The sequence below is a fragment of the Taeniopygia guttata genome, chromosome Z (genome assembly GCF_048771995.1).
Source record: "Taeniopygia guttata chromosome Z, bTaeGut7.mat, whole genome shotgun sequence".
Classification (NCBI taxonomy): domain Eukaryota; kingdom Metazoa; phylum Chordata; class Aves; order Passeriformes; family Estrildidae; genus Taeniopygia; species Taeniopygia guttata.
In genome coordinates this window covers 6,705,220-6,720,241 of record NC_133063.1, presented here as the reverse complement: position 1 = coordinate 6,720,241, position 15,022 = coordinate 6,705,220, and the positions used below count along the sequence as shown (strand labels likewise).

The window sequence follows — 15,022 nt, the reverse complement described above, 5'->3', positions numbered from 1 at the left end:
CGCCTCCATCCTGGCACAAGCGGTTTTTATAGGGAAAATTCCGCCTGAGGCCAAGATTTCAGCAATCAGTCTTTTCTTCTATTCAGAGTCCATATGTTAATAAGATTTTCTTTTTTGGTGATGAGGGAGAACAAATCACTGTCTGGAGTTTGTTGAATCCTTTGATGAAATTTACGGGAACGCCGTATTCACATGTATCTGCCTCAGGATTTCCATGATATCCATCTCGGGTCGTTCACGCAAATGATCAGCACCTGGGGTTTCTGTATCTCCCCAGACATGGCCCATCTCCTGGCCAGCTGTACCTTCTTACTTGTAAATCAGTTTCCAATCTACACCCGGTCTCACCTGCGCCTGTGAGGGGGGGAATCCTAATACAAACATGTATACTCTAACAAATATTCAATATCACATATATCATATTAGAAATGGCGCAAATTATATCTACTACACATAACAGTCACTATCTCTGGGAGCATTAAAAGAAGAGTAGAAATAGCGCTTGATTCTACTACAAATTCTCGGCTGCAAATGCGTACGTACTACCAGGCCCCACCAGCAGGTCTGGTCTTCCCCTCAGCGGGCGGGCTCAGACTCTTGGGCAGCCCCGCTGAACAGAGCCTGGCTCCCACGAGCCGCTCCCGCACCGCGGGGCGAGCGAAGGACGAGCGCGGAGCTCGGAGCTCGGAGCTCGGCCGGCCCCGGCGGAGCGGCTCCGCGCCGCCACCGCCACACCGGAAGCGGCGGCGGCGGGCAGGTACCCCCCGCGCCGCAGTGCACTGGCCACGCCCCCAGGCGCCGCCCGCCCCCGAGCGGCCGCTGTGGGGAGGAGAATGAGGGGGCGCCGCGGCGGCGCTTCTGCTGCAGCCGCGCTCGTCTGACCGGGCCCCGCCGCTTCCTCCGTGCCGCCCTCCGTACGCCCGGGGCGGGGGAATCGCGGAGAGTGGATGCCTAGCGGGCACCCACGGGGCAGAGACCCGCGGACGCCATGGGCTGCTGCAGCTCCGCCGCGCAGGTGAGTGGCCCGCGTTCCCCTCCCTTTTCCGGCCCTGCCACACCTGGCCCCGGCCCCGCTGCTGTGTGTCCCCTCCCCCGGCCCCGGGTCTGTCCATGTCGCTGTCCTGTGGCTGCGCAGCCGCTTGTCCCCTCCACAGCCGCGCTCTCTGGCGGCCCTGTGCCCCTCGCCGCGGAGCTCGCCTCAGGCTGGGCACCGCTGCGCTGCCCCCACCACGGAGCTCCGCTTCCCTGTGGGAAGAGCACCGCTGTGCTGGCTCCCACCACGGAGCTCCGCTTCCCTGTGGGAAAAGCACCGCTGTGCTGGCTCCCACCACGGAGCCCCGCTTCCCTGTGGGAAAAGCACCGCTGTGCTGCCCCCACCACGGAGCTCCGCTTCCCTGTGGAAAGAGCACCGCTGTGCTGGCTCCCACCACGGAGCTCCGCTTCCCTGTGGGAAGAGCACCGCTGTGCTGGCTCCCACCACGGAGCTCCGCTTTCCTGTGGCACCGCACGCCCTCCTACACCTGTAGCGCCGCTCTCTCGTGGCTGCGCCCTCTCCTGCGTCCCAGTCTGCACCCACACTCTGCCACTGCTGGGAACCCATCGCTTTCCCTCCCCACTTCACCCACAGTTCCTCCACCACCAGCTGTGCCCTCCCGTGACTGCGAACACTTTGCTTTCCCCTCCCGTAGCCTTGCTGTTTCGTGCTTGGGTACCACCGCCGTCCATTCACTCGCCCAAAGCCTTCATGCACACGAACTGTGCACCCTTTTGCTCCCTCTGTAGCTGTGCTTTTCCCACTCATGGCTGTGTTCATCCCCACCATAGCCTTGCTCCTTACCATGCTATGCACTTCCACCCTCTACCTACTGTTCTGAGTGCTGCTTCTCCTGTGGCTCATTTTCACCTTGCCCCTTCTTCCCCAGCCCTTGTTTGGCTTTGCAGTCTGTGGCTTAGGCTGCTCCACTTCCCTGCCATGGCTGCAGCCCTCCCAGTTCTCACCTGCCATCCTCGTAGTGCCTTGCACCACAGTCCTGTGATCCCCACCTCAGCTCAGTACATCTCCCTGGGTAGCCCTGCATGCCCTGCCCTTCCCTGCAGCATGTTCTTTGAGGTCCCTACTACCCACCCCGACAGAGAGAAGCTACAGCATGGGAGAAAACTCATCAGGCCCTCAAGTCCACTGGCTCTGGAAAGGGAGACTTCTAATCCCAGCCTCCTTCCTCACTCTATGGCCAAGGGTTCAGGTGCCTCCCTACATCCATTTCCCTGTGTGTGATTGGTCCTGTGCAATCTCTTGTTTCCGAGGTCGGGTTTTCTTTCTTCCCCCTCCCCCTTCGCTCTGTTTTGCCCGTACTGACTCCTCTTTCACTGTCGGGAGCTCCACCCAATGCTCCAGTTTGTGGCACTGCTACCCATTTTAACTTTGCCTTTGAACAACACAGCCAAAACTATGCTGGTTTTTTTTTGCGTGGCTGTTTTCTGAAGGCTGTAATACAGACAGTCACGACTGATGCCTTGGCTGTGCTTTGCTCGCTTGTAAATGCTAGTTTCCTTTGCCTGTATCACTTGCAGTGGCTGAATCCAGCTTCCAGCAGACTGCTTATGTGGGAAAGTCCGTTTCTGCTGTCCCAGATGACTCATCACAGAGATGAGTTTTTGTAGCTCATCCGTTCAGGCAGACTTTTATTTTTATGTAAGAGCTCTGTCCTTCCAATGCAGAACACTGCGGAGAGCTGTCCAGTTGCAATACGAAACATCTTTTCTGTATAGCAAATATGCTGCAAAGAGGAAGGCAATAAGCTTTATGGTGCATGAACAAATGATTTGAATTAAGAGTGAGATATATGCTAAATGTTAGGGGCAGATTTTGAAATCGTTCAATCACTGCAGTAGAGTGCCAGAGGATATTGTGAATTCTGTACTGTTTGAGGTTTGCTAAAAAAACCCCACATGTTAGATAAGCATCTGTCAGGAGTGGCATAAAGAAAGCTGATACAGACTTGGAGCACTGAGTGAAGTTGCTGTTTTGAATAAATGTTTTCAAGTATTTTTCAACCTTATTTTCTGTGATTCCTGTCCAATTTGCTTTTATTGAGTGTTTTCTAGGCCCTTTCTAGCTCTTCTGTATGAATTTGAATCACAGTTCACTCATCTTTTCTTAAAGGAAAATGCAGGCTTGTTTGTGGGTAATGTTAGAGGATGTTGGTTTGCATATCTAGCCTTTTCATGGATTTCAGGTGACTGATTTTGGGTTTTAGCGAAATTTGTGTTCTGCTGCAAGGTTGTATGATGTTAATAGTATTCTACTAAACTTTACATTTGCTTTCCTTATGTATGGCAAGATACAATACAACAATTGGGCTTTGCACCCCATACACATATGACTGAAGTATAAACAATGGCAGTTTATTTAATTTCATTACCATAAGCAATGATGTGTCTCCTCAGGAAATCCAAATCAAAGGCTAGTTGCTGAATTTTTTACCAGCAGTTTTGTCTGGTATATGGATTACAGAAACTTTGCTGTATACCATACAGCACTACATTAGGTCCTAATGTCTGTCCTATCATCCCTTTTATAATGAAAAAATTGTTGTGTTCCTCATCTACTATGGTCTTTGCACTTCCTCCTCTTACAGTTTTCCTGGTCAGGGGTCCATCAGACATTCCTTCACCTTTTCTCACCTACTTTTTGCTTCTCCATTTGTAGTTTCATATTGGTCTTTGACATAATTGCTCCTCTTATTGTGAACACCCTCATTCCTTATGCCTTTGTTTTTCAAGTAGATTTCTCATTAAGTTTAGTTTTCAGTGCTCTAGCCTATTTGATCTTCATCTGCTAATCCCTGTTTCTGTTTCTGACAGAAATGATTACTTCTGTTTTGATGCTAACAACCATCTTATCTGATTACTGCATCTCCAAGTCCCTTTCTCATGACTGCCATCTTCTCCTCTCATTTCAGATAATTTCTTTAATAATTTCTGATAGATTTCTTTGTAGTTTATTTGTAGTTTTATTAATTGCTTTTATTTCATACTCAATTATCCATTTTTCCCCCTAGATATGTTTCCCAGTTCCTTTGCTTTGCAGGCTGTCTGAAGGCCTCTGTCTTAGACCTTTTCCTGTGCCTCTTGCCCAGCAGAATCTAAAGGTTTCCAGAGAAAAACTGATTAGAATTGACATGTTTACCTTTATTCAGCACTATTGATTGCTGCTTACAGAGATGTATTCTCATGTTTGTTTTCTGCTTTTTCTGCCTTTTTAACTACCCAAAGCCACATTTATTCAGTTTTTCTGTTTTAATTTCACAGGTTTTTACATCCTGCTGCCATCTTATTCCCTTCCTAATTTTATTCTGAGCTGCTATTCCCCATCCTTGAAAATAGCAGCATTCTAGTCTGTTTGCCTTCTTTTCCAAATTCCTGAACAGAGAAATATATGGTTGTTGCCACACATTCTTTCCTCTTCATATTAAGTAAATTCCAGTCCATATTCTGTGTTGTGCTGAAATTGTCTCCAGTTAGTATCTCTACAGGCTTTTTGTGCCCAAGTTGCAAGGATTCCATGTCTTTCTTACCCTCCTTGGGCTCTGTTGCTTTCAACAGCATATGTAATCCTCTGCCACATGATGTCTTATTCTCCCTGGGTTGTGTGTAGTGCCACAGAATTTTCTGAGCTGGAAGGAACCCACAATCCAGTTGCTAAGTGGGTGGTCCGTAGAAGGATAGTGCTGTTGTTTTGCAGTTATGCACTGCCTTCTACTCTCTGATTATTGTTTATTTGCCACTACTCGTCTGTGGTTATACTTCCAATTTTCTCCCCCTTTTGTTAACTTCTTATTTTACCAAATTTATCAGCTTTATCTGTTAAGAGTCATGTTAAATTAAACTTAATACGACCATACCAGATTTTCTTCCAGATGAACTGATACTTTCTGTTGCTGCTGTTTTGCCTGTTGAGGTGATCAGAACTGGAGTACTTATTTTCCAGTTTTTCTTATTTTCATTTTGGTATTCCATGGTTGCACAAAGTTCTTTCACTTCCCATGGTGTAGTATTTTCTATGATCTCTGCTACTTCTTTATCATCCCAACTAGAATTCTTCTTTACTTCTTGTTCCTTTTCAGTGTTATCTGTTGTTTCTTCCTTGTGTTACCAGGGCGTTGTCATCTGTTTTCTTTAGGGGCTTGTGTAATTCTGTACTTATTTAGGATCACTAAGCTGTCATTTTTTTGTGCTTGCTGTCTCTTTACTATCACCATCTTGAACCTTGAGCTTGTAGAGAAAAGCTTGTGCAATGTCAGCTACATCTTAGCAGTTGTCTTAAAGCATTCTTGTTTATCTATTATTTGTTATCATGAACAGATCTTCCTAATATTTCTTTGAGTTGTTGTTTAGCCAAAGTTTGCTATCCGATATGAGATGAAAACTTGTAAAGGAAGGAAAAAATACTGAGGTGGGATTTCTATCTCCCGTCTGGTATTGTTGTTATCTGTCAGTACCTTCATATTGTTTTGGCCCACTGTCCTCTCTTGGCCTGTATTTATCATGAGATGGGTGTTTTCACAAGAAGGATGCTTCTGTCTGGATGCATCCCTTTTATCATGTATCTGCTGTGCAACAAAGCTTAAGTTCCATCTTACTTTTGATGGAGGTAACTCTAGTTTGAGTTTGTGGTGTTTTTTTTGTATGTTTGTGCTGTTTTGGAAATTATCTTCTCTACTTAAATGTAGGGATCTTTTTAACAAATGGTGCAGAAGTTCTGAGTTGTTAAAATAATTGCTTTTCTTTCAAATCTTTATTTTTACTGAGGAAGAAAAATGGAGTTGAGTGCTGGTATTCTCTTCCCTGGCTTTTCATTATTCTCCTTTTCCAGTGATATTTTCTTCTATGTCACAGCATCAATCCATTTTAAAACTGGATTTTAAGGAAGCAACTGTTGGAGTTCATTTCTCCTATGTTGCCACAACTGTTAGGCTGTGCTGTAAATCTGTTTATTTGAACTAATACGTATAGGTTCTTTGTTTCTTTTTAAGCAAGAAACTTACCTTGCAGTATAACTCAAATTGCTCCATGATCTAGTTTATAGCATAGTTCTGTAAAGTTTGCATTGTTATATCTGAGGGGACAGAAATTCATAGACTGAAAGGGAATGACATGTGGGGAGAGACAGACCTTAAACTGCCTTCTCATGGAACAGTTGTAACACAAAATCTCCTCTCCCTTCCTGCTGTCCTACAATGGTAGTAGCTGATAGTAGTTATAAGGTGTTTGTTTTGGCAGCATGTTGTAGGAAACAAGACAATTTATTCAAGTCTTAGTATTTGTGTTGCTATTGAAAAGTACTGTGTGTGTTTAAAATAAACTTACAGGATTTTACATTAGTGACTTAATCTATGATGTGTGTAAGAGAAGCTTGAAATATTGCTGGAAACTGGAGGCATGACTGGGAAAAACAAAGCACATATTATTCTTGGTGGTTTCACTGGTGATCTTGGTTTTTGAAAGACTGTAAGAACTTCCCATTATAAGAGGAGATGAAGAGAGATCATCCCTTAACTTTCCCTGGTATCAAAACAGCATTGAATAAATCTGGAGTTCCTAATTTTTTTCAAAATTGAGTAGTTCTGAGGAGTATCTCTTCCAACCATTATGGGCAATACAGACTACTAATTGTACATCAGCTGTATATCTTCAGTTGTCAGAGGTTCTTGCAGTCATGTGAGTTTAAGAGGCATCAAAACGTGCCTGCTTCATTCTGAGCATTGGGTACCATCATGGAAGAAGACTGGACAAATAATGGTGAAGGGACACAGAGTAAATTGTGAATTCTCCTTCCAGGAGACAGAAAGCGATTTCCCTTTCAATATATTGACAGTAGATGAGGCTTCTGTTTTAGCCTCTGGTAAGCAGATATTGTAAGAAGGATGAAGTGTACAAGCTGGATCCAAGAACATGCTAATGATAAGGCATCTTATGGAGTTGCTTCTGTATTTCTGGTCTGTAAGCTCTGTTACTTTCCTGTGAAGCATGAGATGTCCTTTTATAAATGCTGTCACAAGCAACTGCACAACCTGTGCAAATAATTCCTTTTGATCTTGACATAGAAATATTTCAACTACATAGATACTTGTGAGTACTCTATAAAATTCATTGAGTTTTTCCTAATGAGGACTAGCTGATCTGAGCTTCAGACGACCCTTCAGTTGTATCACTTCTTAAAATTTGTAGGTAGTGAGTTATTTCCTTTACTTTGTCAGGTAATTCAAACATTGACATTTTAAGAGCTTCAGGAAGTGATAGCTTGTACTAGGAGCAAACATGGGACATAGCAAAAATTACAAAATTTTTGCAAAATTTTTTTTTTTGATGAAGTGAGAACAGTTTTGGAGAAGACTGATTATCTTGTATTGTTAATAGTGAATGCTAAATCCAAACCTAGTTAATCTATTTGGCATCAAGACTGCTGTCAGCCATCAGAATTTTAGGTTAATAATTGTGAAGGTATGTTAAGTATCATCCAAATGATGGTTTTTATTTGTCATTGTGAAGAAACGAGAGTGTTTGTTAAGTAGTGAAGTTGTTAACTGTCTTTATGCTGCTTGCTCTGAAGGCAAGCTTTGGCAGTAACTGTGCATGCCTTTTCTGTATTTGCTCTGACTAATTTCCTATGAACTTAGCTCAGTGATTTCTTTTGTGAAAAGTAGAACTTGCAAACCAATTTAACAGAAGCTGTGTATTTGCGATTTTTTTTAATCTTTCCCCCTCTAAAACAGCTTCTCTTAGAAAATTGTGTAAATTTTATGCTTATGCATGCTAAAAATGGTTATGCAGTGTTGTCAGGCTACTTCTACCTGTTGATTAAACTGATTACTAATTTTTACCTTTGTTTTGTGAAACTGTACTGAAAGCTTGGCTATAAATTTTTAGAGAAAGAGTTTCTGAATATCTAATAAGGTTCTTTTAGGTCATTCTACCACTTTGACGTTTTCCAGACTTATGCAGTAAATAAATGTCATTGCATTCATTGGCCTGCTTTTGCTAGGTCCCTTCTTCTATTTTTTCTTTTATTTTTTCTTTTTTATTTTTTTTGTGGGTTGTTTTGGGGTATTTTGTTTTGTTCTTTTCAATCTTCTAGGTAAGCCATTTTCTAATGTGGAATAGAAGTGTACATTTGTATGACAACAGCCTCAAGAGCATCTGTATGTATATTTAAGAAGCGAAAAGTGCCAACTTAATTTGAAGTTCAGCTTTGCAGTCCAAAAATTTAGTTTTTTCTGCTTTAATATTTCAACACCCAGTATGCAATGCAGTATAAGAATAGAATATGATTGCTGGTATATTGGAAAGCTGATTCCATACTGCACTTTTACATGCTAGTTTCTAGCAGCTGCTATTTTTATCAGTAGTGTTGCTAGACTATGGTGAAGAGCATAAGCAGAATATGGTGACTTGTACCTGATAATATATATTGTTCCTGCTCTTAATTAATGTAGTTAAGGCAGCTGTCTACAGCAGAAATGAGCACAGGCCTGTTTTGTTTTGGTTTTGTTTTACATCAGAGCCACTCTTGCTGCACTCCAGATATTTGACAGAGGAAGAGACCTCTGAATGTTGTATGCAGATCTACAGAAACAAAACAGGAAAGTCATTTAAGTACTTTGTTCAAGGTCATGTTAACCAGGTTCTGCAAATGCTTTGTCAGACTTCCTATAGTTTGCAGTGGAAAACTGCAAAATTATTGTCTAGTTATAAGGAAGTATGTTTATGCAATAAGCTAAGGGCTTGATATATTTCCTTTTCCATTCTCCTCCCACTTGTTCTTACATAAATCATATAGAGCTTTCTTAGTATTAGTTCCTGTTAATCTAATATACGTTCAATGTCCTCAAGTGCTGCCCTCTTATTATATAATCCTGAATGTTTTTCTTTCTTGTTATGCCAGAATTTTGAACCTGTAAGTCCGTTTGTATTTAAGCAATTTTGATTTTCACTTGGCAAACACATTTGAATGTAGGATGCATTTTGAAGCAGTGTGTGTGAAACTGCTGTGAATGTCCCTGTACGTGGCAGCACTGTTATTTCTCACAGCAGTGCTGTGCAGGCCATGAGCTCCTAATGAGCTGCAATTTACATGAAGACAGTGCAAAGAACAGGAACAGCGTTTTCTATGGAATGTACTCCACATCTCACGTGGAGATCAGTAATTGGAGAGCTCTGCCCTGGGATTCCTGGTAGGTTTTTTGGGTGTCCTGCGATAAAGCTAACATTTGAAAGTAAAGTGTGTTTTTCATTGCATGTTTTACTAGTTGTAAGTCAGAAAATATTTTGCAATTTGGCATTTGCAGTCTGTAGAAGTAATAAAATTTGGAATTTTGTGATAAGCAATAGAAAATTCAAATGTATTGCAGTAACTTGGTATGTACAAAATGTCTTCAGAAGTGAAGAAATGTTTTGATTTTTTGATTTTGTGGTTTTGGAGGGGGAAGTTGTAAGTTTTTGGTGGGGGGGGGTTGTGGTTTGTTTTGGTTTTGTTGCCTTAGGTGTTTATTATTGTCATTGTTTTGGTTTTGTTTGCATGACTGATTTTTTATTAATGATTAAGAACCATGGAAGTACCAAATTGCTTTGAGATGGATATTTTAAGCCCCTGAAAAATATTACTGTGATATTTGTAAAATATCCTTATTTATTGCTGTTTTGAAAGAAATACTTAATAATGAAGAAAATAAACCACAACTAAATACCTTTGAGACTTAAAAAACAGAACTTTTGTCTGGAGATGGCCTGATCTCTAAACTTCAGAACTGCAGCAGGTGTGCTGATTATGTCAGATTTATTTAATCAGCTGTGTTATGTTTCAAGATAAATATTTAAGTTGTTGATTGAGGTGGAGGTATGTAATCAAGGAGTTTTGAAGCAATATTTAGTATGAGTTGACTAAAGATGAATGGAAGATGATCTACAACACAACATGACATTCAAGGGTGAAGTCCCTATGTATTAGTTTTCAGGATAAACATCCTTATATTACACCATTAGTAATAATGTAAGTGATACCTTATGTGATCTCAATTTTGTTTACCTTATGTTAAAAACTTATAAATACTATTGGTACCATTAGCAAAATAGAAGATGTGGACATATTGAATTCATGGTATTCTTAATATCTGAAGAGAAGCAAAGGATAAATTCATTGCTTTTTGGTGGATAAAGCAGTATTACACCATCAGAAAACTTCTTGTAGCATTATTTTTGAGTTTCATACTTGTAACGGGCAGGTGGATCTTTTCAGTGGACAGGGCATTGGAGAAGAGGTTGTGGATTGTGAAGTTGTTAGGAAAGTAAGGATATGGGTGCCTCTATGTAAAATAAAATAAAATGCAATAAAAATACAATAAAATAAAATATGGCAGTAGGTACAAAATGTGACTAGTGTCTGCTTTGCAGTAAATTGAAAAATACAGTGTTTTGTAATGAGATTGAAGCAGAAGTTCTACAAAAATGGAATGCTGGACTTCACTGTGACTTTCATGTCCTATTCTGGAGTCCCTTTTGGAATTATCCCAAGGTGTTTTGGCTTCTTTCTAGAGATGACTGGGACATGCTGCGGCAGTGCTACAGTGACAAGCTCTTTTGTCCTTTTAAGTGGGAGACATTGCTTTGGCTTTTTAAGTCTCTGGCAACTCAAGCTTCTGCCTCCCATGAGAATGCAACCATTAACAAGCTCTTTGAGGTTGGAGCAGTAAGTCCTCTTTCCCAGAGGTAGATCCAGGCCAAGTCTACACTAATAATTGTTTTATTGTGTTTATGGAGGTATTCTAATCAATACAGTGTAGTTCATTCTTCCAGGGAACTGGTATGGTTTAGTAGAGTAAAAGTTTGCACTTGCTGGTGTGATTTCCTGTTCCAGTAGTAATGGAGGTGTACCAATAATATGCTGTATAATAAACAAGTTTTATTATGAACCTGAGAGATTGTCTGAATTCATGATAAAGTGCTGTAAGCTGCTGTGTAGTGCTTTGTCTGAGCACCTTATAGGTCATGCATAGGAAGTCTCTAGAGAATGGTGAACATTTTAACTAAGTCAGCTGTATACAGTATTCTTATACTTCCTGGTGGAGTAAGCTAAGGGTTTTTTATAAAAATGTAACATGGTTAGTAATGTCATGAACTGAAAGTAGGCTTCATTCTTCAAGACTTTGTTGTGCACACTTAAACAGTATATTCACCACATGAAAGTTTTACAGAGACAATTAGTTCATTTGAGTTTTATTTTTGTTTTCTGAAGTGTACTTCTGTGGGGAATTGAGTGTAAGCTTGGGGTGAGGACTCGTGGTCTCTTTCTCTTTAGGCTCTAAGATCAAGGTCTGTTCAGAGGTGGAAGAAGTTTCATTAGGGTAATATGCAGCTGCTGCCAGTTCTTCTTTTAAACAGCTGCATAATGTAGAAAAGTCTACCATGTCTTGGACAGAAAAATGCCATATCTGTTAAACCTCTTGCTTTGGAAACAGTTTGGTAAACTAGTAAATTATGGCTTATCTTATTTGTGGGCAGAATGCTTCACAGTAAAGGTCAACATGTAATTAGTACTGTTCTTTAGTTTGTAAAGATGTAAAATGGGTAAAATAGCATCTCCTTAAATGGCTGTTAGCAAACACTGATAAATGTTTCAAGAACTCTCTTTTTCTTCTTTGTGGGTATATTTCAATAGCATTTGAAGGTGCAGGGTTAAACTTGGCTTGCAGGACAGCTTCTTGGTCTTGGATGACAGCTTCTTGGATGACTTCTTTGTCATCACCTTTTTAAGCTGGCTTGTCCAATTCCCAAGGAGGCATGCCCTTATATGTAACTTGGTGGTATGCCCCAGTATTGCAAATGGACCCCCCAATTTCGAAAGGTTGAACATGCATCATAGGTGTAAAATTTATGTATTCTATACTCCCAATGCTACTGGAATAAAGTAAATGCTATTTTTATGATCAGTTGAATCACTGGTACTTTATCAGAACCAGTCTGCCTTCTAGGAAAGGTGGATGTTGCAGGACTTCGGCAGTTTCCACAAAAGATGTCAGATGGTATCAAAAAAGATACAGATCAAAAAATCCTTTTTTTCCTCTAAAGGCCATTTATTAATGCTCTGTGCACAGTGGCTGTTTGTCTTCTATGAACATAGTTAGCTACCCAATAATTTCTGAATTTTAATTTAAATAAACAAAGAGCAGTTATGTCTATTTACTCTTCTGTATTGAATTAAAGTTGTATGTATTCTGGGTCAGGATGTCGCATCAAGGTGATGAAACAATAGAGAATTTGAAGGAGATGTAGTTAGATTAATATGGTCCCTGGGACAGGGTTTTGTAACAAATTATCTTAACATCAGTGTACTTAACTATCTGACTGAAGTTGTGACATTTTTCTTAAAACCTCATGTTCATATACAAATTGGAAGTTCAGCTTTACAGTCCAAAAATTTAGGTTTTTTTTTATACTCACTAGCTAAAGTGGAGCCTAGAGTCTAACCTCTAGGCTCTGACCTGCAACTCCTTTTCATCCAGTGGTCGTAACTCATGCCAGTTATTCACTGGGTTGTCCTTAATTCTGCCCTCTTGCCTCACTAGCACCTGAATTTTCTTCTTGAAACAAGTCATCTGACCACCACAAAACGTTTTCTTTCTGCTTCCTGTACCATCATGATGTTGCAACATCATCAGTTGATAGAGATTCCATCTTTATCCTTATCTTATCTTTGCTACCTACCCATGGCTTGATTATCTGTATATGTAGTGCTGCAGATGTTCTCTAATGGGCTTCTTGCTTCAGTCTCATCACTCCCAAATTTTACATTGCATGAGATACTTCGTGTTCAAAATAAATTCTCTGTAGCTCCCTGCATCTGTAATCTCCTGTTAAAATGCTGTGTTTTTTCATCTTTTTATGCTCCTATATGGGTTTCACTCTGGTTATGGCACATCAGTGCTTGTATGGCAGCATCCAGTGCTGCTATTACAGTTTACAGTGAAAGTGGTTTTGGCTATGGTGGTTCTGGCAATTCCTGTACAGAAGTATATTGCAGTATGCAGAGGAGACCTACTCTTTGGTGCTGCAAAGGTATATTTTGTAAGTGGCAGTAATAAAGAAATCTGGAAGGGGGATATCTGTTTTGGTTTTGGAGCAATTGGATGCAATGAATACCAAGAAAATAACCTTTTTGCATTTGCATGCAAGTACTTTTAGTCTTGAGAACGTATAGTTCTGAATTCAGCTAGGAAAAACCAATACTTAATGTCATGACATTCTTCCTGCTTCCTCTTTTGCAAGAGAAGTCTTAATTGTAGATATCCAGTTTTCTAGGGTGTAGTACTAAAGCATTATTTTAAAATTGTGGCACCTGGGGGTTTTGATTTGGTTTTGAGTTTGCTAAGTCTTGTGCAAAATAGATAGATGTAAACTTCTGAACAGGCTTATTTTCGTTTTTGAGTAAATAACTTATAAAATCAGCACAGAAGAGCTGTTATGAGCAGGAAATGTTCCCAACCTGGAAGTTTGTCTTGGAGAGAAAGACTGATTTGCCAGCCTTTCCCTTCTGACTGATAGTGCTTCAGATTCTCTGTGCTTTCATGACAGTACATGCTTTGTTAGTGGCAAGTATACCCTTAGAGACCATAGTATAAATTATGGAAGCTCTGTTTTAAAGGAAAACTTGAAATGAATCAAAGAATTTCCAATTTTTTTTTTCTCTAGCTTTCTTGCATAAGCAAATACTGCAGGCTCCTAATCTATCTGGAAGAAAAGCTAAAATGAGTAGAAATGCTGATCTAGGATATCAGGCAAAGCATGTCTGCTAAAATGTTATGGCGTTTCAGTCACAATGGGTACAAGCATAGTTTACAGATTGCAGAACAAACAACCTCTGTTAGGCCTTACATTGACCATAGATTAACAGTTTATGTCGCCACAGCATGAAAATCAGTCTTGAGTAAATGCCTGAGGGTGTAGAGTACACAGGGAGCAATCGCTGGAGAGGCACAGACACCAACATCAAAGACAAGGATAAAGGACTGTGAAGCTGTGGAACAGGATGCATTGGGAATCCACAATACAAGGAAGCAACTGGGAAGAAAATAGTAGACAGATAATGGTAGCTAGCTTGGGTTTAGTGAGATCTGGGGACAAGAAAGATTGGACAGGCTAGAGGAGAGAGGTGTTGTTTTAAACATGTATAATTTCATACCTTGCTACCATGCTAGGTGGTTAGATTTTAAATTAGTAAGTATCGAGTACCTGTTGAGTTTCCTTCTACGAACTCTTTTGTTTAGAATACCTTCCTGGGTTTTCTTTTGGTTTTTTTTTTTTTTGGGGGGGGGGGCGGGTTTGGTTTGTTGTTTTGTTTTTTTAAATTTTTTTTGTGGTTTTTTGAATTTGTTTTGTTAATGCTTTTTTTTTTTTTTTTAAAGTTGGCTTTTTTTCTGCATAGTAAGAACCATAGGCAGAAAATTAATTTATCTGTGTAACTTTCTGACTATGTTCTACATTATGGAATTTGAAGTTTCTTTTTAACATATAAATTGCAGTCCACTTAGTAAGTAAAATGGATTACTTAAGGTAACTGTGACTAGTCAGACAACTGAAATCCTTGCCAGAGCTGTTCTAGAGGCTTTTAAAAATCCTATTAAAAGATTTTGTATGCAGATGGTAGAGAGAGGATAAAAAAAACCAAACCAAAGCACACTCTGCAGTGCATTTTGCTGCTCCCTCTTTTGCCAAGGGCAGTTTGCTCTTAAGACAGCAGCTGTAGCTGAAATTTATCTCTGCTGTTTGTAAATAAAAGTAAATTTTTAAAGAATCTAGAGTTCTTGGAGTGAATTTAGGAATAGGAAGCATGAAGCCTTACGTATTTAATGCAATTATGATTATGCTAATTATAACAACATAAATGTCACAATCTTGTTTTAAATGTTAAGTTCAAAGTGTGTTACTTATAAGTATGAACCGCTAGGATCAGAAGATTCAGTTTATTAAA

The 15,022-nt window shown here is 40.3% G+C and overlaps 1 protein-coding gene across 5 annotated transcripts in view; it reads left to right on the top strand.

Moving 5' to 3' along the window:
* Positions 1-704: 704 nt before the first annotated feature.
* Positions 705-15,022, top strand: part of SLC44A1 (solute carrier family 44 member 1) — a 100,799-nt gene continuing 86,481 nt past the window's right edge. The window contains exon 1 of one of the 5 annotated variants that reach the window (XM_030257591.4): positions 705-1,015. In XM_030257591.4, coding sequence (XP_030113451.1) covers positions 989-1,015 — 27 coding nt within the window. In that variant the 5' untranslated portion in view covers positions 705-988. The remainder of the gene's footprint in view (positions 1,016-15,022) is intronic. The other 4 variants (XM_072922692.1, XM_072922690.1, XM_072922691.1 and 1 more) reach the window with 4 other exon arrangements.